General features: G+C 36.0%; 1 protein-coding gene across 2 annotated transcripts in view; it reads right to left on the reverse strand.

Annotated features, from left to right (window-relative positions):
• LOC115215936 (uncharacterized protein C2orf50 homolog) overlaps positions 1-22,884 on the reverse strand; it is a 64,061-nt gene that overhangs the window by 29,789 nt on the left and 11,388 nt on the right. The window contains exon 1 of one of the 2 annotated variants that reach the window (XM_029785300.2): positions 9,204-9,394. The exons of the other annotated variant lie outside the window; for it this stretch is intronic. Within the exon in view, the coding sequence (XP_029641160.1) occupies positions 9,204-9,238 (35 nt within the window). The 5' untranslated portion in view covers positions 9,239-9,394. Of the gene's footprint in view, positions 1-9,203; positions 9,395-22,884 lie in introns of those variants that run through there. 2 annotated transcript variants of the gene reach the window in all.

The following is a 22,884-nucleotide window of genomic DNA, read 5'->3' on the forward strand; positions in this document are numbered from 1 at the left end:
TACTCGCAACTCCCAACTATTGATGCCTTCTAAATCCTGTATATCATTTCAACATGCTGTAACTTGTTAAGCGCTTCGAGCTTAGATATTGATCACGTTTAGTCATGTCATTGTATACATATGAATACAATAAATACTTATATCCCACTGGTAAATTTCCGACCAAAATAGTGCGGGGTTTAAATGAGCACTTCATGTAATCTGTGGCATGACGGATCAGCAGGCGACAGTTAATTTGTTCGTATAACATGATGAGATTAGTTCTTTTCCCTGTCTTAGTTATAATTCACACTTATGTGCATGAATGTCGGTGCATACACACATGCATATATATATATATATATATATATATACATGCATATATATATAATAATATGCATATATATACATGCATATATATATAATATAATATGCATATTATACATATATATATAATATATATGCATATATATACATATATATATAATATATATGCATATATACTACATATATATATATATATGCATATATAACATATATATAAACTATATATGCATATATATAACTATAATTATATATATATGGCATATATACATATATATATACTATATATGCATATATATACATATATATACATAATATATATGCATCTATATATACATATATATATAATATATGCATATATATACATATATATATAATTATTGCATATATATACATATATATATAATATATATGCATATATATACATATTATATAAATATAATGCATATATATACATATATATATACATATATATGCATATATATACATATATATAATAATAATATGCATATATATACTATATATATATAATATATATGCATATATATACATATATATATAATATATATGCAATATATACATATATTATATAATATATATGCATATTATACATATAATATATAATATATATGCATATATATACATATAAATATATAATATATATGCATATATATACATATATATATATAATATATATGCATATATATACATATATATATATAATATATATGCATATATATACATATAAATATATAATATATATGCATATATATACCATATATATATATATATGCTATATATACATATATATATATAATATATATGCATATATATACATATATATATATATAATATATATACATATAACATATATAATATATATGCATATATATACATATATAATATATATGCTATATATACATATATAATATATATGTATATATACATATATAATAATATGCATATATATACATATATATATAATATATATGCATATATATACATATATATATAATATATATACATATATATACATATATATATAATATATATGCATATATATACATAATATATATATATATGCTATATATACATATATATATATAATATATATGCATATATATACATATATATATAATATATATGCTATATATACATATATATATATAATATATGCATATATATACTATATATATAATATATATGCATATATATATATATATATATAATATATATATATAATATTGCATATATATATATATAATATAATTATATATATATATGCATATATATAATATATGCATATATAATATATGCATATATATATATGCATATATGCATATATATATATAATTATTATATATATATATATATAATATATATGCATAATATATATATATATATATATATAATATATATATATGCATATATATATATAATATATAATAGCATATATATATAATAATATATTGCATATACATATATATAATATATATGCATTACATATATATATATATATGCATATACATATATATATATATGCATATACATATATATATATATATATGCATATACATATATATAATATATATGCATATATACATATATATATATATGCATATACATATATATATATATGCATATACATATATATATATATATGCATATACATATATATATATATATTATGCATATATATATATAATATATAAGCATATATATATATATCATATATATATATAATATATATATATATATATATATATATGCATATATATATATAATTATATGCATATATATATATATATAATATATGCATAATATATATATATATAATATATGCATATATATATATATAATATATGCATATATAATATATATATACTATATATGCATATATATATATATATATATATATGCATATATATATATATATAATATATATGCATATATATATAATAATATATCATATATATATATAATATATATGCATATATAATATATATATAATATATGCATATATATATATATATAATATATGCATATATATATATATATAATATATGCTATATATATATATAATATATGCATATATATATATATATAATATATATGCATATATATATATATAATATATATGCATATATATATATATAATATATATGCATATATATATATTATATAATATATATGCATATATATATATATATATAATATATATGCATATATATATATATAATATAGCATATATATATATATATAATTATATATGTATATATATATATATATATTATTATATTTATTATATATATATATATAATATATATGCATATATATATATATAATATATGCATATATATATATATAATATATGCATATAATATATATATTATATAATATATAGCCATATATATATATATATAATATATATGCATATATATATATATATATATATAATGCATATATATATATAATATATGCATATATATATATAATTATGCAATATATATATATAATATAGCATATATATATATATATATATATGCATATACATAAATAAATATTCATGTATATATATATACATATAAATATTCATATACATATATATGTGCATACATATATATGTGAGTGTGTACATATTCTATATATATATATATATATAATATGTGTGTTACATATATCTATATATATATGTGTGTGTGTGTGTGTGTGTGTGTGTGTGTGTGTGTGTGTGTGTGTACATATAAATATATGTGTGTGTATGTGTGTGTGTATGTATATATAGTTGGAATTTACAAAAAAAAGACGAAGACGAGTGTGTAAACAACAAACAGATGTATTAGTTTAACGCTCGGGAAGTGAGAAAGTCTTTTACGTTTCGAGCCTTCGCTCCTCAACAGAAAGGAACACAAAAATAAGCAGAGAGAGAAAATAAATAAAAGGTTTAGTAGCTAGCGATCAATCATAGCGAATGCCAGACAGAGGATTGGACAAAATGGAAACAACTGAAAAGTTCAAACAAATTTATTTTAATATGGAGTAGGACCGCATTTGGCAGTAATTACAGCTTGAATTCTACGAGGTATGGACTCGTACAAAGTTTGAATTGTTTCCAAAGGAATTTTTGTCCATTCTTCAGCTAAAACAGTCTCCCGTTCTTGTAGTGATGATGGTGGAGGATATCGACTCCTTACTTGTTTTTCTAAAATGCGCTGTAAATGTTCAATAATATTGAGTTCTGAGGACAGCAGTGGCCAGATAAGATGTTCAACTCTACTAGAATGTTCCTCGTGCCGTTCAATAACAACTTTTGCTGTGTGAATTGGTGCATTGTCATCCTGAAAGATTGCGTTTCCCACTCGAAACAGTTCCGCAACCATAGGATGAATTTGATAAGATAAAATGCTTAAATAGTCTTGACTATTAATTATGCCATGAAGGGAAACCATTGGGCCGCTGGATTTCCAAGATATAGCCCCCCCACCGATCATCACAGATCCTCCTCCATGTTTAACAGTTGCAAGAAGGCAATCTGGGTGTGAGAGTCTGTCTCCTCCAATTTAGATTCCTAACTACTCCCACACCAAAAGCGGGTATCTTATAGTCGGGATTCATATCGATCCCTTCTGGGTATTAGCGCGCGTCTACGATGAGTCTACGATTTAAAAAAGACATTTACCATAATTTTTTGGCATTTTTAATGCATTCTTTACTCGGTTTATATAAGGGAAGTGACTCTCTAAAAATGCTTATATAGTTATTTCCCTTACAAACCCGAGCAACGCCGGCCGATACTGCTCGTATATATAATATATATATATATATATTTATATATATATATATATATATATATATATATATATATGTTTGTACATACATGTACAAACATTCACACGCATATATAGATGTAAATATATACTTACACAACACACACAAACGCACAAGACGCAGGGTGGCTGTATAGTAAGAAATTTGCTTCCCAACCACATGATTCCGTGTGTCAGTGATTAAATCTTAATTGTAAAGAACAAATAATCAATGCTTGAGTGCTTTGTATCTACTTTGTATCCATCCATTTGTGAAAATCTCCTCCAGTGTTAATAAATGTAAACAATTTGTGAAAAAAGAGCGAGAAAACATAAAGCATCAAACTCTCACGTTGCAACCACCGGAAACTGAAATATAACAACGTTTGAAATAGAATGAAAATAGCAACCATATTGTTGGTGAATATAATATAGATTCTGTAACATTTTATGACGTTAGAGAACAAAGGGACAAGTTGAAGCAATTTATATCTGATTTATACATAGGTAAGTAAAGTTGATGTGCGGCAAATATTAAAGAGAAATCAATGCTTTCAAGTACTAGAAGCAGTGTTCAGCAGTTTAGTGCAAATCGATCCGAAAGTATACCGATTTCAGGTCCAATGAATATTGGAAACGCCAAGCAATTACGCGGGAGTACAAGAGAGGCTTGTCTTTACAGTTGAATGGTTTAGAAGGATATCCGTAAACTTAGTCCTGCAAAAAAACAAGTCGGCTGCTAAAAAAATACAGTTACATATTTAATGACTGGTCTTTAAAAGATGTAATTTTGCTGAGTTTTTTTTTTTTTTAAGATTGCGCTTAGATACAGTAGCATATTTGGTAATCCAGTATTACCTGGGTTTCAAGAGTGTCTGATGAGTAGCATATATATATATGCATATATAAGGCGGCAAGCCGGCAGACATGATTAGCAGCATTTCGCCCGGCTTTATGTTCTGGTTCAAATTATGTTCTGAGTTCAAATTCGGCCTGTAACTAAGACCTAATCAGAAACACGAGTGGTACTCGTGATGTACACGCGTTCATCATGGTAATCCAATGATGCTCAGATGTCTCTGTATGTTGATCTCAATTATATCATCTACTCGAAGTTCTACGGTGATGGAAAAGTGGCGACGTGTGAAGCCCTAATCAGTTGCCATAGCAAATTACAACTTTCACCTTTCACCAATGCTCTAAGCTGTGCAGATCTCTGCTACGGGACTGAATAGTCACCTTAGAAGATATGGACGGCAAATCAGGAATGTTATTGATAAGGAGGTAGCTCAGGGAGATGGTAATCTCGTGGTGTCAAACATGCAACCGTATGGTTACTGTTTGACAACGGGGAAAAGGCTCGCCAGTTTGCGAGTCAGCCTCTAAAAGGCAAGGAAATTCTGTTTCTCCCGTCATATTGTGGAAGAAAATTAATACGAGCCTGGGAATGTGGGCTGCCCCCGGGCACCGAAGCGGATTGGATTGAAGATACCATCCGACGGGGACTGGGGGATGGCGGGCCCAGGCTCTTAAATGAAAGGGTATTGCCAGCGGTCGATTGGGAAGGGTCAAAAGCGATTTTGACCTTGTGGACCCCATCGGCCGCAACAGAGCTGGTTTTTCCAGATTTCTTGAAAATGGCTGGCTGCAGGTATCCGGTGATACTTGAGGGACGTCCCCCAAAGTGTCACTCGTGCCTGCAGCCAGGCTACATTAAAAGGAACTGCCCCCAGGACCATGGTATGGTCCTGGAACAGTCACTAGATGCCACCTCCCCTACCCGGTCAAAGGGAGAGGTGGATATGGTCGAGGAGGCTTCAGCCTCCTCAACTCAAAAAGGATTAAAAAGAAAGAAAGTGGGCAACAATAGTCGCCCGCCGAAGGAACCTAAGGCTTCGGGAGGCGGGGGAGAGTCTCCGGACAAAACGGAAGAGCTCCACTCTCCCGAAGCCAGGAAGAAAAGAAAAAAAAGAAGGAAGAAGAACGGGTCATCTCAGCGGGGAGATGATGTGCTGACTGCATGTCCCGAAGTTGTGCCACCCACGGTGGAAGAAACCACCCCCACCCTTAAAGATGATCAATTAATTATCTTTTTCTACAAGGGCGGGGAGGTGGAAAAAATAGTAGAAGAACATAAAGAAACAGTAGATATGCCCTTCACACGGGATCCCGAATGGCCTCCGCAGATAGCTGTGGAGGTCATAAGGTTTCCCTTGTGGGAAAGGCTTAAAGGATTTGGGGAGGAGTGTCGCATATGGCTGGGTGGCCCTTACACGACTTACATGTCCTACTTGAGGGACGCATGGGAAATGGTGGGATACAGGAACTCAAGCGGCATTGAAGATAATAATGAATATATCGAAGAGTAGGAGGTGAAAGACCCTCATTACAGGGATTGAAACCTCACCTTATTGGATTATTTTGTAGTGGTTTATAACCTCAATTTTGTGTTTTAAGAAAGAAAAAAAATATGTTAAGTAAGAGGTTTTAGTGCCTCCTTCTTGTAAGAGGTTTGAAACCTTATATTGATTTTTTTTTAAAAAAAAGAAAATATGTTTTCGAGAAAAATCCAATCGGCGGGTGTTGGGTTTCGTTTTTATTCATTATATTTCATTTTCATTCATTAATGTGTTTGTCCAGCCCGCAAAGCTCTTTGTACTGTCTATATGACAAATTTATGAAATAAAGTAGCTTGCTTACCAACCACATGGTTCCGGGTTCAGTCCCAGTGCGTGACATCTTGGGCAAGTGTCTTCTACTATAGCCTCGGGTTGACCAAAGCCTTGTGAGTAGATTTGGTAGACAGAAACTGAAAGAAGCTCGTCGTATATATGTATATATATATGTGTGTGTGTGTGTTTGTCCCCCTACCATTGCTTGACAACCGATGCTGGTGTTTTTATGTCCTCCGTAACTTAGCAGTTCGGCAAAAGAGACCGATACAATAAATACTAGGCTTACAAAGAATAAGCCCTGGGGTCGATTTCCTCGACTAAAGGCGGTGCTCCAGCATGGCCGCAGTCAAATGACTGAAACAAGTAAAAGAGTAAAAGAGTATATATATTTCGTTATAATTTTGCTTCTTTTTTTAATTGTAATAAGTATGTAGTTGAAAAGTTAACGCTCACGCTCATAATACATAGGCACTATATAGATCAATATCGAAGGATCACCATATATGTATGTATGTATATATATATATATATATAGGCGAAGGTAAAGAATAGGGTTAGGTTTAAGGTTAGGGTTAAAAGTTAGGGTTAGGGTTACACCGAAAACGGTTGGTATGCGTATTCTTTATCTCCACCATGTATACACACACACACGCACACACACACACATACACATACACGCACACCACACACACACACACACACACACACACACACACACACACACGTGAGCGATATACCTGTATATAGAGTGAAGAGTTTGATAAATATCTACAGAGAGGGGTAAGTTTACAAGAGAATGGCATAAATGAAAGAGATAAGCAAAAAGAGAGAGAGAGAGAGAGATTTTCCATTGATGTCATAGATTTTCAAATTTTGAAATCAAGTGAAAATATTCAAATTTGTTATATTGATGTACTTTTTCACGCTGAATTTGATTTTGTGATTCATTTATTTCAGAAATAAAAGATTTAGAAAAATGTTAAAGAGGTTCATTCATATAAGTTTTACCCAATCAGAAAACAGGATTTGGAAGGTAGCATTTTCTGCGTGATAGCTCTCACTTTCATAACACGAAAGTAAACATCACAATGACGATGTTTTAAACAAAATGAAAGCAATTACATGTCATATGAAGAGAGTGTGGGAGAAGCAGTATGTATGGAAGGCGGCGAGCTGGCAGAATCGTTAGCACGCCGGGCGAAATGCTTTGCGGTATTTCGTCTGCCGCTACGTTCTGAGTTCAAATTCCGCCGAGGTCGACTTTGCCTTTCATCCTTTCGGGGTCGATAAATTAAGTACCAGTTACGCACTGGGGTCGATATAATCGACTTAATCCGCTTTTCTGTCCTTGTTTGTCCTCTCTGTGTTTAGCCCCTTGTGGATAGTAAAGAAATAGGTATTTCGTCTGCCACTACATTCTGAGTTCAAATTCCGCCGAGGTCGACTTTGCCTTTCATCCTTTCGCGGTCGATTAAATAAGTACCAGTTACGCACTAGGGTCGATATAATCGACTTAATCCGTTTGTCTGTCCTTGTTTGTCCCCTCTCTGTTTAGCCCCTTGTGGGCAGTAAAGAAATAAGAAGCACTATGTATACGAGATATACATATACAGAGAGAGAATGATGAAGAATGTGGTAAATATATAGGGAGAAGAGATGTTGAAGAGAGAGTCTGATAGAGACATATAGAGAGAGAGGGAGATTTGTCGATGTAAAAGTTGAGTTATTTCTCGTGGCAAATTATATTTTGGGATTAAAAGTAACCTTCCCGTTGAGTCGCAGATTTCGAAAATCAAATCCGTTTTTTTTTTTTCTCGAGAACACACATGCATACACATATACACTCTCATTATTTTGGTACACAGATATATATAAAGCTCAGTGTGTGTGTGTGTGTGTGTGTGTGTATACATACACGCACATGCACCACACACACGAGCTTTTGCATTTATCTATTAATTTATTGATACACACACACATAATATGTATGTGTATATTTATGCATGTGAGAGAGAAAGGGAGAGACATTAAATGTGCAGTCATAACACACACACAAACACACACACACACACACACGCTCCCACGCACGCACGCAAGCACACAAACATTTAACTCGACATCACAGCGACTAAGTTAAACGAATTCTGACGAGGACTGGTGGTTAATCGGCCAAAACAGCTGAGATTTTTTCGTAAACGACAATATCTTAAGCACAAGAAAAAAAAAACAACAAAATTAAATTTAAAAATAAAAACAAGAAAAATAAAATAAATGTAAAATAAAAAGAGAAACTATAAATACATTTCTTTAGAAATGGCTTAGGTGGCTGGTGAATAGTTCTTTAAATACTTTAAGTGTATCAGAAGTGACTGGGGTTATAAAGACAGACAGGTGACAAATATATAATATGACAACTTACCTCTGAAGGGAAACTGGAGTAAACTTAGCAGACATAGTTTATATAGTAATGAGGTGTGTGAAATAAGATAGTCCTTATAGAACAACTAGCAGCAGTATGAATCTCCTGCTGACACTTATATGTGCTGTTGTGATAGAAGTATTAGCTTTCAGTGTTTTACTTAGTTATGCATTTCAGATCTCACCGGGGCCTACTTTATTTTTCACCCACCCAAGTGTGTTGTGATGTCGGTATAATAAAGTATAAGGCGGCGAGCTGGCAGAAACGTTAGCACGCCGGGTGAAATGCTTAGCGGTATTTCGTCTGACACTACGTTCTCAGTTCAAATTCCGCCGAGGTCGACTTTGCCTTTCATCCTTTCGGGGTCGATTAAATAAGTACCAGTTACGCACTGGGCTCGATATAATCGACTTAATCCGTTTGCCTGTCCTTGTTTGTCCTCTCTGTGTTTAGCCCCTTGTGAGTAGTAAAGAAATAGGTATAACAAAGTACCGCTCAAGTACTAACGTGATGTAATCGATTATTCTGCGATTACCTCATGTCCCCCGTGAAGTTGCAGTACCGGTAGAGTCACTAGGTAAAGAGTTACTAAGTCCAGTATTTCTTAACCGATTCCTTATGTTCTGAGATCAAATTTACCTCGGTTTCCTTTCTGTTTTTTTTTTTTTGTCCTCGGAGATCGATGAAATAAAGTACCAGTCAAGTACGGGGATCGATTTAATCAACAGTTCTGGGGTTGAGCTAGAAATTTTGAGGGAGGGCGCAATCGAGGACACTGCAAACAATAAGTAAATGCGATTATATAGTTACTCAAAAAGGTGGCGAACTGGCACAGTCGTTAGCACGCCGGGCGAAATGCGTAGCCGTATTTCGTCTACCGTTACGTTCTGAGTTCAAATTCAGCCGAGGTCGACTTTGCCTTTCATCCTTTCGGGGTCGATAAATTAAGTACCAGTTACGCACTGAGGTCGATATTATCGACTTAATCCGTTTGTCTGTCTTTGTTTGTCTTCTCTGTGTTTAGCCCCTTGTGGGTAGTAAAGAAATAGGTATTTCGTCTGCCGCTACGTTCTGAGTTCAAATTCCGTCGAGATCGACTTTGCCTTTCATCCTTTCGGTGTCGATAAATTAAGTACCAGTTACGCACTGGGGTCGGTGTAATCGACATAACCCTTTTGTCAGTCCCTTTTTGTCCCCTCTATGTTTAGCCCCTTGTGGGCAATAAAGAAATAATAAACGTTAGCACGCCGGGTGAAATGCTTAGTGATATTTCGTCTGCCGCTACGTTCTGAGGTCGACTTTGCCTTTCATCCTTTCGAGGTCGATAAATGACCTTGTGGCAGATAAGAAGTAATTGCTATTTACTGTTCTTCCTGTTCTTGACTTTGTTTTAAATTATCATGACTAATTATGGTTAATTACAATATTGTTGCAAATATTGTCGTTTATATTGTTGATTGATTGATTTTAGTTTCAGCTCATGAGCTGTGGCCATGCTGGGGCACCGCCATTGTTGGGGAAATACCTAAGGTACTTTGATGTTTTTTTTATTATTATTCAGATCACTGCCTGGAATTGAACTCGGAATCTTGGGGTTACTAGCCCGTGCTCTTAACCACTACACCATATGCCCATGGTGATTTCAAAACTACATCCTGCTCAAATATTTCTTAATTCTGTAGAAAATTTATAGTAAAGAAATAGTAAAGATCGATTTTCAGTAATCTTTGAATTCTCGAATTACTGATTTTTCCGAATCAGGGTTGCTCAACACTAAATTAAAGAAATATTGAATTTACTTAAATATAACACGCACAGGTGTTGCTGTGTGATAATTCGCTTGCTTTCCAACTAAATGATTCCGTGCTCAGTCCCAGAGCGCAGCACGCAGGACAAGTATCTTCTACTGTAGTCTTGGGCCGACCAGATTTTTGTGAGTGAATTTGGTGGACGGAAACTGAAAGAAGCCCGTCGTGTATATATATATATATATATATATATACATGTGTGTGTCCGTATTTGTTCCCCATCACCGCTTGACAACTGGTGTTGGTTTGTTTACGTCCCCGTAACGTACCGTTTCAGCAAAAAAAGACCGATAGAATAAGTACCAGTATAAGTACAAAAAATAAGTACTGGGATGTAGGAAGAAGCTTTAAACTAAAAGTTCTTCGAGGCGGTGTCCCAGCATGACCGCAATTTAACTACTGTGAAACAGATACAAAATAAAAAGATAATGAAATTAAATGCAGATACCTGTATATTTGTATAAATACAAGTTTATGTTTACTGAACTGTTCAAGGTACCGTGAAAAAAGGGCCACAAAATAAACTAATCTGTCGGCCGCGGGAATCTGAAGTTCATGCTAACAAAGATTATGAGAGATTCCAGACGGGCTAACGGTGTCCAGAAAGTCGGTGTTCTTGTATTACTAAAACGCTTTTAGTGTCCTACACCACTGGAATGAAGTACCTTTGAAAGCGAATCGGCAGAATTGCTAGAATGTATCGGACAAAAAAAAAAATACATTGCAATACTTGTTCAATTTTGTTTTTTGTTTTTTTAATGTTCTGAGTTCAAATCCTGATAAAATTATCTTTACCTTTTATCCTTTGGCGGTCAATAAAATAAAGTATCCATGAATTTCTCTGTTCTGTTAAATTTAATCAACAAATTCCTCATCCATGTTAGGCTTCATTGTTAGTCTTTACATTTGTTATTATATTTATATTCTGTTTAAAAACTTCTCATTTTACAAGTAAAACAAGTGTACATAAGGTTGTGTGAGTGTTTGAGTGCTTGTATGCGTCTGTTGTCGTTTTGTCCCCCAACAGCTCTGATCGCGCAAAACTTTTGATCAAAGGCGTTCGCAGCCATTTTCTCTGCACGTAACTTTATTTTGAATCCTTCCTTTTATTTTCCATTCCTTTTCATTATTATTTTTGTTTCGTTTTTTTTTTTTTTGTTTTTTTTTTTTTTGGTTGTTTGTATATCTAAAAATTACGTTGTCCAATATAACGTCCTTCCTGTATTTAGAAGAATATTTTAATTGCTATTTCTGGCAGGTTAAGTGACACATAAATACCTCTGTGTGTGTGTGTGTATGTGTATGTTGGAAACGAATTGCATCCAATCATTTGAGGCTCCATTTATGCCATTGTCATACGAAGATTATGTGTGCGCATGTGTGTATGTGTATGTTGGAAACGAATTGCATCCAATCATTTGAGGCTCCATTTATGCCGTTGTCATACGAAGATTATCTAAAGTTCATCTTAGATCTTCTGAGATCTCTTATACTAAACTCGGTATTTCGTCTGTCGTCACGTTCCGAGTTCAAATTCCGCCGAGGTCGACTTTGCCTTTCATCCTTTCGAGGTCGATAAATTAAGTACCAGTTACACACTGGGGTCGATATAATCGACTTAATCCGTTTGTTTGTCCCGTCTGTGTTTAGCCCCTTGTGGGTAGTAAAGAAATATATACTAAACTCGGTAGCATAGCTATCATCATCATCATCATCATCATCATCAACAAGAACAACAACGACAACATCGCGACAATCATCGTTGTTTTGATTTGCTTTTTATATTCATTAAGCATCAATCATCAGCCAGTCTGTCTGTGTGTCCATGCCAGTCTTCTATCCGTCTGCTGTCACTCAATAAATATATTTATATCTTCCTTCAATGTCAGTAATGTACAGAAGTGTAGAATGTGGATCTGAAACATCTTTCTCTCTCTCTCTCTCTCTCTCTCTCTCTCTCTCTCTCTCCCTATATATACACACACACACACACATATACACACATACACAAACGCACACACAAACACGCACACAAACACACACACACATAGAGAGAGAGTGGGAAAGAAAGAAAGAAAGAAAGAAAGAAAGAAAGATAATGATGCAAATAACCAAATAAAACTGCTTGGATTTATTATACAAAATATATACACATATATAATATATACACATAAATAGAGAGAAATCAAAGACTGAAAATTTTCCATATCTACTCACCTGGATTCGTCTTAAGACCACTCTTCACCTTGAGGACTTGGTCCTCGATAGAGGTTTCGGAGTATAAGTACAAATCATTTGAACGCTACTGTTTTCTACGCTGAGAATCTCTGGATCTCATTTGTTGACTATAAACACACACACACACACACACACACACACACACACACACCACACACACACACACACAAGGCGGCGAACTGGCAGAACCGTTAGCACGCCGGGCGAAATGCGTAGCCATATTTCGTCTGCCGTTACGTTCTGAGTTCAAATTCCGCCGAGGTCGACTTTGCCTTTCATCCTTTCGGGGTCGATAAATTAAGTACCAGTTACGCACTGGGGTCGATATAATCGACTTAATCCGTTTGTCTGTCCTTGTTTGTCCTCTCTATGTTTAGCCCCTTGTGGGTAATAAAGAAACATATATAAACACACACACACACACACACACACACACACACACACACACACACACACAAATATATCATGCTGACACGCACATACACTCTTACGCGCACACACACACACACATACCCTCTTACGCGCACGCACATGCGCACACGTACGCACAAACACACACATACGCCACGCATATACGCAAACGTTATTATTACTTCATTTGTATTTTGAGTGTGAATTAGAATTTAAATATAGAATCGGAATAGTATACATGAAAAGATAAACCTACATAATAAATTAAATTAAATTAAATTAAATTATTAGATACAATAATGAAATACATGCATAGGGGGCTCGTTGTGGTATGAAGAGTAACTTGGTTAACATGCTGTTTACTGTCGATAAAAAAAAAGTGACAGTAAATTGTCCCAAAAAATGAAAGTAAATTGCGATCGAAACCGAAAGCGATGATAGTTTCATACCAATCTGTACATAAGTTGAATTATTAGTGGTAAAGTCAAATGGCTCTTCTTGGGACAATGCCACCACTTCCTTCCCATTGGTTCTCTTTCTACAACTCATTAATCGTGCTGAATTATTGCATTGCTCACATGTGACTATGTTGGCTATCATACATCGACATGTAAACAACAGAATTACCTTCTCTGTAGTGTTTGTTGTTAGGTATAGGACACTGAAACGGTGTACCTGAACTCACTAGAAGTTACTATACATGTAGAGATACTTGTTGATGTGACTTTGTGGGGGGGGGGAGTTTTTACGCTCTTTTTCTGAAATTTTTGGATGTCACTATCGTTATTTCTGGTTTCTGTCGCAATTTACTTTCATTTGGAGGGGAGCACATTTTTGCAACGGTAAATTGCATGTTAATCAGAACCCATGCCAAAAGGAGCCAATTACGAAGCCTACATGCGGTCATTCGATTTGTTAGAAATAAATACTAGCTGCCAAAAAATGCCCCCCCCCCCTCAGTCTATATTCTGTCTTAAACTTTTTATTGTGGAAATAAAAAATATCCACCCAAGATTTCATTACTCTTAACTACGGAAAGTAGATTTATATACCAATCTGTTTTGTTGTGGTACGTCATGTTTGAAACTATTTTCTCTCAGGATATGTCAAGTTTCTCAATGATGCAAGTGACTTGCAGAAAATACTAATTTTGATTTAGGTCGATATTTTACTGGAATGTGGAGGCGCGTGGCTTAGTGGTTAGGGTGTCAGCTTCATGATCGTAAGATTCGTGGTTTCGATTCCTGGACCGGGCGACGCGTTGTGTTCTTGAGCAAAACACTTCATTTCACGTTGCTCCAGTCCACTCAGCTGGCAAAAAGGAGTAACACTGCGATGGACTGGCGTCCCGTCCAGCTAGGGAACATATACGCCATAGAAACCGGGAAACCGGGCCCATGAGCTTGGCTTGGCTTTAAAAGGGTGCAAGCCTGGCTAGGCTTTAAAAGGGGTGCAATGGCCCAGTGGTCAGGGCAGCGGACTCGCGATCGGAGGGTCGCGGTTTCGATTCCCAGGCGTTGTGTGTGTTTATTGAGCGAAAACACCTAAAAGCTCCACAAGGCTCCGGCAGAGGGTGGTGGCGACACCTGTTGTACTCTTTCGCCACAACTTTCTCTCACTCTTTCTTCCTGTTTCTTGAGTAACGCTGCAATGGAACTGGCGTCCCGTTCCACAGAAACCGGGAAACCGGGGCCATGAGCCTGGCTAGGCTTGAAAAGGGCGACGCTTATCGTTTTATTTTACTGGAATAACCAGTAAATTTAATTTCGCAGTGAAAGGGTTTTACTGGATTAAGTAGTACAAAATATACAAAACGACAGAAAAGTTACGACTGGAACACCTTTTGGCTGGCACTGAGGTTAATTAACAAGTAGAGATTATATATTAATTTGTCGTTATAAGTATTAGATTATAAAATATTACAAACATTATAAATATTGGTTTCAAATTTAGGCACAAGGCCAACAATTTCATGGGAGGGGCTGAGTCAATTTGATCGACCCCTGTGCTCAACTGCTACATATTTTATCTACCCCGAAATGATGAAAGGCAAAATCAACCTCGACGGAGTATGAACTCAAAACGTTAAGAGAGACAAAATGTTATTAAGCATTGTGCCAGGGGTGCGAACGATTTAGCCAGTTCGCAGCCCTAATAATAAGAATTATAACTACCCTTTCTATTATAGGTACAATGTCTGAACTTTATGGGAGGGAATAACTGGTTCGTCAACTCCGAAATTCGGCGGAATTTGAACTCAGAACGTACGAAATACCGCTAAGCATTTTGTCCAGCGTCCTAATAATTCTGCCAGCTCGCCAACTTAAATGTTATAAATATTAAATAGAACATATTTATTATAGGCGTAGGAGTGGCTCTGTAGTAAGTAGCTTGCTTACCAACCACATGGTTCCGGGTTCAGTCTCAAGTGTCTTCTACTATAGCTTTGTGAGTAGATTTGGTAGACGAAAACTGAAAGAACCCCGTCGTATATATATATGTATGTATGTATGTATGTATGTGTGTGTGTATATGTTTGTGCGTATCTGTGCTTGTCCCCCTAACATCGCTTGATAATCGATGCTGCTGTGTTTACGTCCCCGTAACCTAGCGGTTCGTCAAAAGAGACTGATATAATAAGTACTAGGCTTACAAAGAATAAGTCCTGGGGTCGATTTGCTCAACTAAAGGCGGTGCTCCAACATGGCCGCAGTCAAATGACTGAAACAAGTAAAAGAGTATAAATATTTTATATTAAATATTTTATATTAAATTATTAATTAAATTTCATTAATTATGAAGCAAATAAAACGGTTTATTATTTAACAAATATTTAGAAACTTGTGACTCGGGGAGAAAAGGTGTCTTCCTCATTGTAGTTAAGATGATAAGTATAGAAATGAGAAGAAAGGGAGATGCGACAAAGGAAACAGACGATATACATGATGATCCAGATATTGATCTCTTTTACTCTTTTACTTGTTTCAGTCATTCGACTGTGGCCATGCTGGAGCACCGCCTTTAGTCGAGCAAATCGACCACAAGACTTATTCTTTGTAAGCCCAGTACTTATTCTATCGGTCTCTTTTGCCGAACCGCTAACTTACGGGGACGTAAACACACCAGCATCGGTTGTCAAGCAATGGTGGGGGGACAAACACAGACACACAAATGTATACACACACACACACACACACATATATATAATATATATATATATATATATATATATACATATATACGACGGGCTTCTTTCAGTTTCTGTCTACCAAATCCACTCACAAGGCTTTGGTCGGCCCGAGGCTACAGTAGAAGACACTTGCCCAAGGTGCCACGAAGTGGAACTGAACCCGGAACACACACATACATATATACATATATAGACGGGCTTCTTTCAGTTTCCGTTCATCAAATCCACTCACAAGGCTATAGTAGAAGACACTTGGGACTGAACCCGGAACCATGTGGTTGGTAAGCAAGCTACTTACCACACAGCCACACTTACCACACAGCCACACTTACCACACAGCCACTCATCGACTGTCCAAATTCAGTCACTTTTTTAGAGTGCTTTTGAAGTCAGGAACTTTGTTCTTCCACTGTAACATGTTACCTCAACCAGTTTCTCCCAAATTCATCAATTGTCAGAGTAAAACAAAAGCAAAAATAATTGTTTGCGTGCAACCATGAATGAGGAGATTTTAGAGAGTGCAGTTGTACTGAACGATTTGCGAAGGTTCTTGAAAAACTAGTTGTTGCCATTGAAAGGATGACAGCTTAAGTCAACAAGCTTGTCAAATAGAAAATCCTCTCTCCCTCTCTCTCTCTCTTCTTTCCCTTTAATACTATAAAGCTCTTTACAGGAATATTTCAAGGCGATGGCAATTCCTTTATCAATATTTGACATTTAATCCCATATCATCCCTATTTTTGAAAGAAAATGCTCATTGGCGCAAGAGTGGCTGTGTGTTGACAACCGATGCTGGTGTGTTGCGCAAAAGAGACCGATAGAATAAGTGCTAGGCTTACAAAGAATAAGTCCTGGGGTCGATTTGCTCGACTAAAAGCGGTGCTCCAGCATGGCCGCAGTCAAATGACTGAAACAAGTAAAAGAGTAAAGAGTATTGGATATACATGTTTCTCATTATATATCAAGAGGAAAAAGAGTATCGTCGGTCTTTAGAGGCTTTCGCAAATCGATGAGGTCGAAAGAGACAGAATGAATATGACTCGAAGAGAAATGCTGGTGTATCATGTAGTTAGTATAGAGGCAAGGGCCCAGGAACAGGGGGTGCAGCGGGTGCACCTGCACCCCTTGGAATTTTCAGGTGGGGCAAGATCAAAATTTGCACCCCTACATAATTTTACCAGTTTCAGAAAATCGTGTCTAAAAAGTTATCTGTATAAGATGCTTGAAGCTAGATTTCGTTTCAAAGCAAAAACAAAAATAAATAAATAAAAGTGATGAAGCTCGGCTTAAAATTCCCAAGGGAATTCATGACTAACCAACTTCTGAAGCAAAGTAGCGTCAAAATAAAAAGTATGTGACAACAACAACAGTAGCAGCAAACAACAAGAACAACAACATGACCAGCATCTACGGCTACTCTTCAATACATAGCATTACTTGGATTCTTGAAGACAGCTCTATTCTGACAAAAATAACTCCAAAATCTTGCAATGCTGAAAATGTTTGAAGGTTCTTGTCCTCTCTGTCTGTCACCCCTCTCAAGTTCTTTGTAGTTGATGTTGCTAAAGACTGACGATATGGTTGAATGGATTCGACTGTTTGACCTCAGCCTAAAAATAAAATCCCTTTAAAAATTATTTCAGTCATATCGGTTTTCTCATTTAGGTTGTTAGGTCCAAAGTTTGAGAAGGGAATAAAATGATTTATTTTCTATCTATCTATATGTGTCTTCCCTTTATTTTTAAAATTATACGAATGTTGAGAAAGAGATTTGACGGCTACTTATGGAACTTTCGTTTTCATAATCTGAAGCTAATTTAGACTCATGGAGATAATCAGTTCAGCTACCTAGGAGATACATTGAGAATCTTTAGCTTACCATGTAAATTGAGTTGAATTGTAGGCACAAAATAGTGTATAAACTAATCCTGAGAAACATTTATTATCCATCCATGCATTATTTTAATCATCATTTAAGTGATTATTAAATTCATTATTTACTTCAATGACCTAGAGCTTACTTATCTCTGTAAGTTGACCATTTGAGCATGTAAGAACTGTCGGTCACTATTTTATTGTGCTTCAAATCACAAGCACTTTGTTAATGCTTTCGTTGCTAAATATTTCCTGTAGAGATTGCTTATCACTCTTCCGATTGTTTTTCGCCAGCAAGACCCAATTTTCAGATTCCATGACGTATCTTAAATTTGGTCAAACAAGCATCAGAGAAAACAATTAATCTATTGCATTCAAACTTTAAAAGTTTTAACTTTGGATAAAATAATAAGCCCAGATACGATTATATTCTGGTTATCGCTTCATAAAAAAAAAAAGCACTCGTATAATATTTAATGAAAATGCTCACGTTTTGGTCTGTGCAGACTTTTTTTTTTATTTGCCGTTACACTCTTAGGCTCAGAACATGTACTAAAATATAAAAGTTTTTATTTTGAATTCTGAAAGTCGTCTTATAGGAACATAAACCTTCTTCCACGAAAAGATAGCTTAAACTGTACTCTAAATGGAGGTGTAGTCAAATCCTATTTTATGGACTCGACCATGTTCTAAAATAAGTCGAAGGGGAAGCGGCTATAAATCGGCACGAACTTTCCGGACAACCCAATACATTTCCACTTACGACTAGTTGCATTTTCCTATTGTTATCCAGTTCCATCGTCGTTCTTTGATCTGGGTCACTTTAGACATCATGGGTGAAGTAATATAACTAAGAGTTTCCTTTTTTTCTCTTTTTTTTTTCCGTTGCATTCGCGGATTCTTATAACTCTCTGTCGCCATCCAATTCCGTCATTATGAATTTGAATTATGAGTTTCAGCCATAGTGAATCTTTTATTAGCTGATTACACAACCACGGACGCCACCCTTATGGATGCATTGCAATTGGTCTCTTGATAGAGCTTTGTGATCCTGACCATTGATCTCCTGGGATTCCTCCGCTCTGTATCAATGTAAGAAACACTGCTGGCTCAGTTGAGCTCTTCCGCTATCTCTTAGCAATCCTATTTCTTTACTACCCACAAGGGGCTAAACACAGATAGGACAAACGGATTAAGTCGATTATATCGACCCCAGTGCGTAACTGGTCCTTATTTAAGCGACCCCGAAAGGATGAAAGGCAAAGTCGACCTCGGCAGAATTTGAACTCAGAACGTAACGATAGACGAAATACCGCTAAGCAATTCGCCCAGCGTTCTAACGATTCTGCCAGCTCGCCGCCCTATCTCTTAGCAATCCGCCATGCTGCATTCCCATGATTTCGCTGTATCCCTGGCAGGGTAGTTGAATGGATGTTATTCCTTGTCAAAGGGCAGCCTGTAAATATGCAGGGTACGGTCGTCACAAAAAGTAAGATGTTTAAAGCACAACACCAGGTATTCAACGCCATGTCTGTAAGTCGCCTTCTTTAGAAATGGCAGCATCGAATGCAAACAAACGCGTTACTGGCAAGTATTTTTTAATGTACAAAATTTTCAAAGGTACCGTAAACTTCCATGTTCCATTATTCAAGAGACCGTAATTCCAAAAGTATCTTTATATAATAATAGCTTGCACACACACGCACACGAACAGTCTCTCATCCATGACACTCACAAACACACATACATATGTACATGCATACATACGTACGTACATACACTCACACTAAAGACATAACCACTGTTAAAACAGAAGGGAAAACTTGAGAAACAGTTGGTAGAAAAGGTAAAGAAGCAATAGGTTTAGATAACCATATGTGTGTGTGTGTATGTATGTGTCTGTGCATGTATGTTTTGCATATACATAATATTAATATTGTGATTGCTTCAGGGCTGAGTGTTTAGCGGAATGGGCTAGTCGATTGCATCGACCTCTTGTGCTCAACTGGTACTTATTTTATCGACTCCGAAAGAATGAAAGGCAAAGTTGACCTCGGCAGAATTTGAGCTCAGAACATAAAGACTGGCAAAATGCTACAAAGCATTTAATCCGGCATGCTAACGATTCAGCCACCTTACTGCCTTATTGCAGCATTAATATTATTTTCATATTTTAAGGCGGTGAGCTGGAAGAATCGTTAGCATGCCGAGCAAATTGCTTAGCGGCATTTCGTCCGTCTTTACGTTCTATTTTCAAATTTCACCGAGGACGACTTTGCCTTTCATCATTTCGGGGTCGGTAAAATAAGTACCAGTGGAGCAATAAGGGTCGATGTAATCAACTTAACCACCACCACCACCGTCCCCCTCACCCCGAACTTGAAGCCAATATCTATAACAATAAACGTGAGATTCTGTCTGTCTGGGACCTATGTATCTTAGTCTATATTTGCTCCACATAGACATATTATACCTTTTGGGAATTAGAATGATCCCAAGATTTAAAATCTTCCCTTCATTAGGTTCTTGAACATCCAGCATTGGAATCTGATTTAAAAACATTCGGGTTGCTACTTCTAGCAGGTAAAGCTTGGCTGATTCCCGCCATCCTGGCTAGCGTTTGTCAGATGACGTCAGAGATCAAGGGGGAGATAAATGACATTCCCTTCGTTAACTTTACGTGGACACATGAATTCTGGGACAAACTGCCCAACTGTTGGAATTCAACTCGGAACTGCAACAATAGAATGATTACATTACAGAATTAATTCTTATCCGTCCTTAACCTCTGATCAAATACCTATTTCTTTATTACCCACAAGGGGCTAAACATAGAGGGGACAAACAAGGACAGACATGGGTATTAAGTCGATTACATCGACCCCAGTGCGTAACTGGTACTTAATTTATCGACCCCGAAAGGATGAAAGGCAAAGTCAACCTCGGCGGAATTTGAATTCACAACGTAACGACAAGCGAAATACCTATTTCTTTATTACCCACAAGGGGATAAACATAGAGGGAACAAACAAAGACAGACATAGGTATTAAGTCGATTACATCGACCCCAGTGCGTAACTGGTACTTAATTTATCGACCCCGAAAGGATGAAAGGCAAGTCAACCTCGGCGGAATTTGAACTCACAACGTAACGACAAGCGAAATACCTATTTCTTTATTACCCACAAGGGGATAAACATAGAGGGAACAAACAAAGACAGACATAGGTATTAAGTCGATTACATCGACCCCAGTGCGTAACTGGTACTTATTTTATCGACCCCGAAAGGATGAAAGGCAAAGTCAACCTCGGCGGAATTTGAACTCACAACGTAACGACAAGCGAATACCTATTTCTTTATTACCCACAAGGGGATAACATAGAGGGAACAAACAAAGACAGACATAGGTATTAAGTCGATTACATCGACCCCAGTGCGTAACTGGTACTTAATTTATCGACCCCGAAAGGATGAAAGGCAAAGTCAACCTCGGCGGAATTTGAACTCACAACGTAACGACAAGCGAAATACCTATTTCTTTATTACCCACAAGGGGATAAACATAGAGGGAACAAACAAAGACAGACATAGGTATTAAGTCGATTAATCGACCCCAGTGCGTACTGGTACTTAATTTATCGACCCCGAAAGGATGAAAGGCAAAGTCAACCTCGGCGGAATTTGAACTCACAACGTAACGACAAGCGAAATACCTATTTCTTTATTACCCACAAGGGGATAAACATAGAGGGAACAAACAAAGACAGACATAGGTATTAAGTCGATTACATCGACCCCAGTGCGTAACTGGTACTTAATTTATCGACCCCGAAAGGATGAAAGGCAAAGTCAACCTCGGCGGAATTTGAACTCACAACGTAACGACAAGCGAAATACCTATTTCTTTATTACCCACAAGGGGATAAACATAGAGGGAACAAACAAAGACAGACATAGGTATTAAGTCGATTACATCGACCCCAGTGCGTAACTGGTACTTAATTTATCGACCCCGAAAGGATGAAAGGCAAAGTCAACCTCGGCGGAATTTGAACTCACAACGTAACGACAAGCGAAATACCGTTAAGCATTTCGCCCGGCGTGCTAACGTCTCTGCCAGCTCTCCGCCTCTGATCAAATACCACCGGGGCATATAG

The sequence above is a fragment of the Octopus sinensis genome, linkage group LG9, assembly GCF_006345805.1.
Source record: "Octopus sinensis linkage group LG9, ASM634580v1, whole genome shotgun sequence".
NCBI lineage: Eukaryota > Metazoa > Mollusca > Cephalopoda > Octopoda > Octopodidae > Octopus > Octopus sinensis.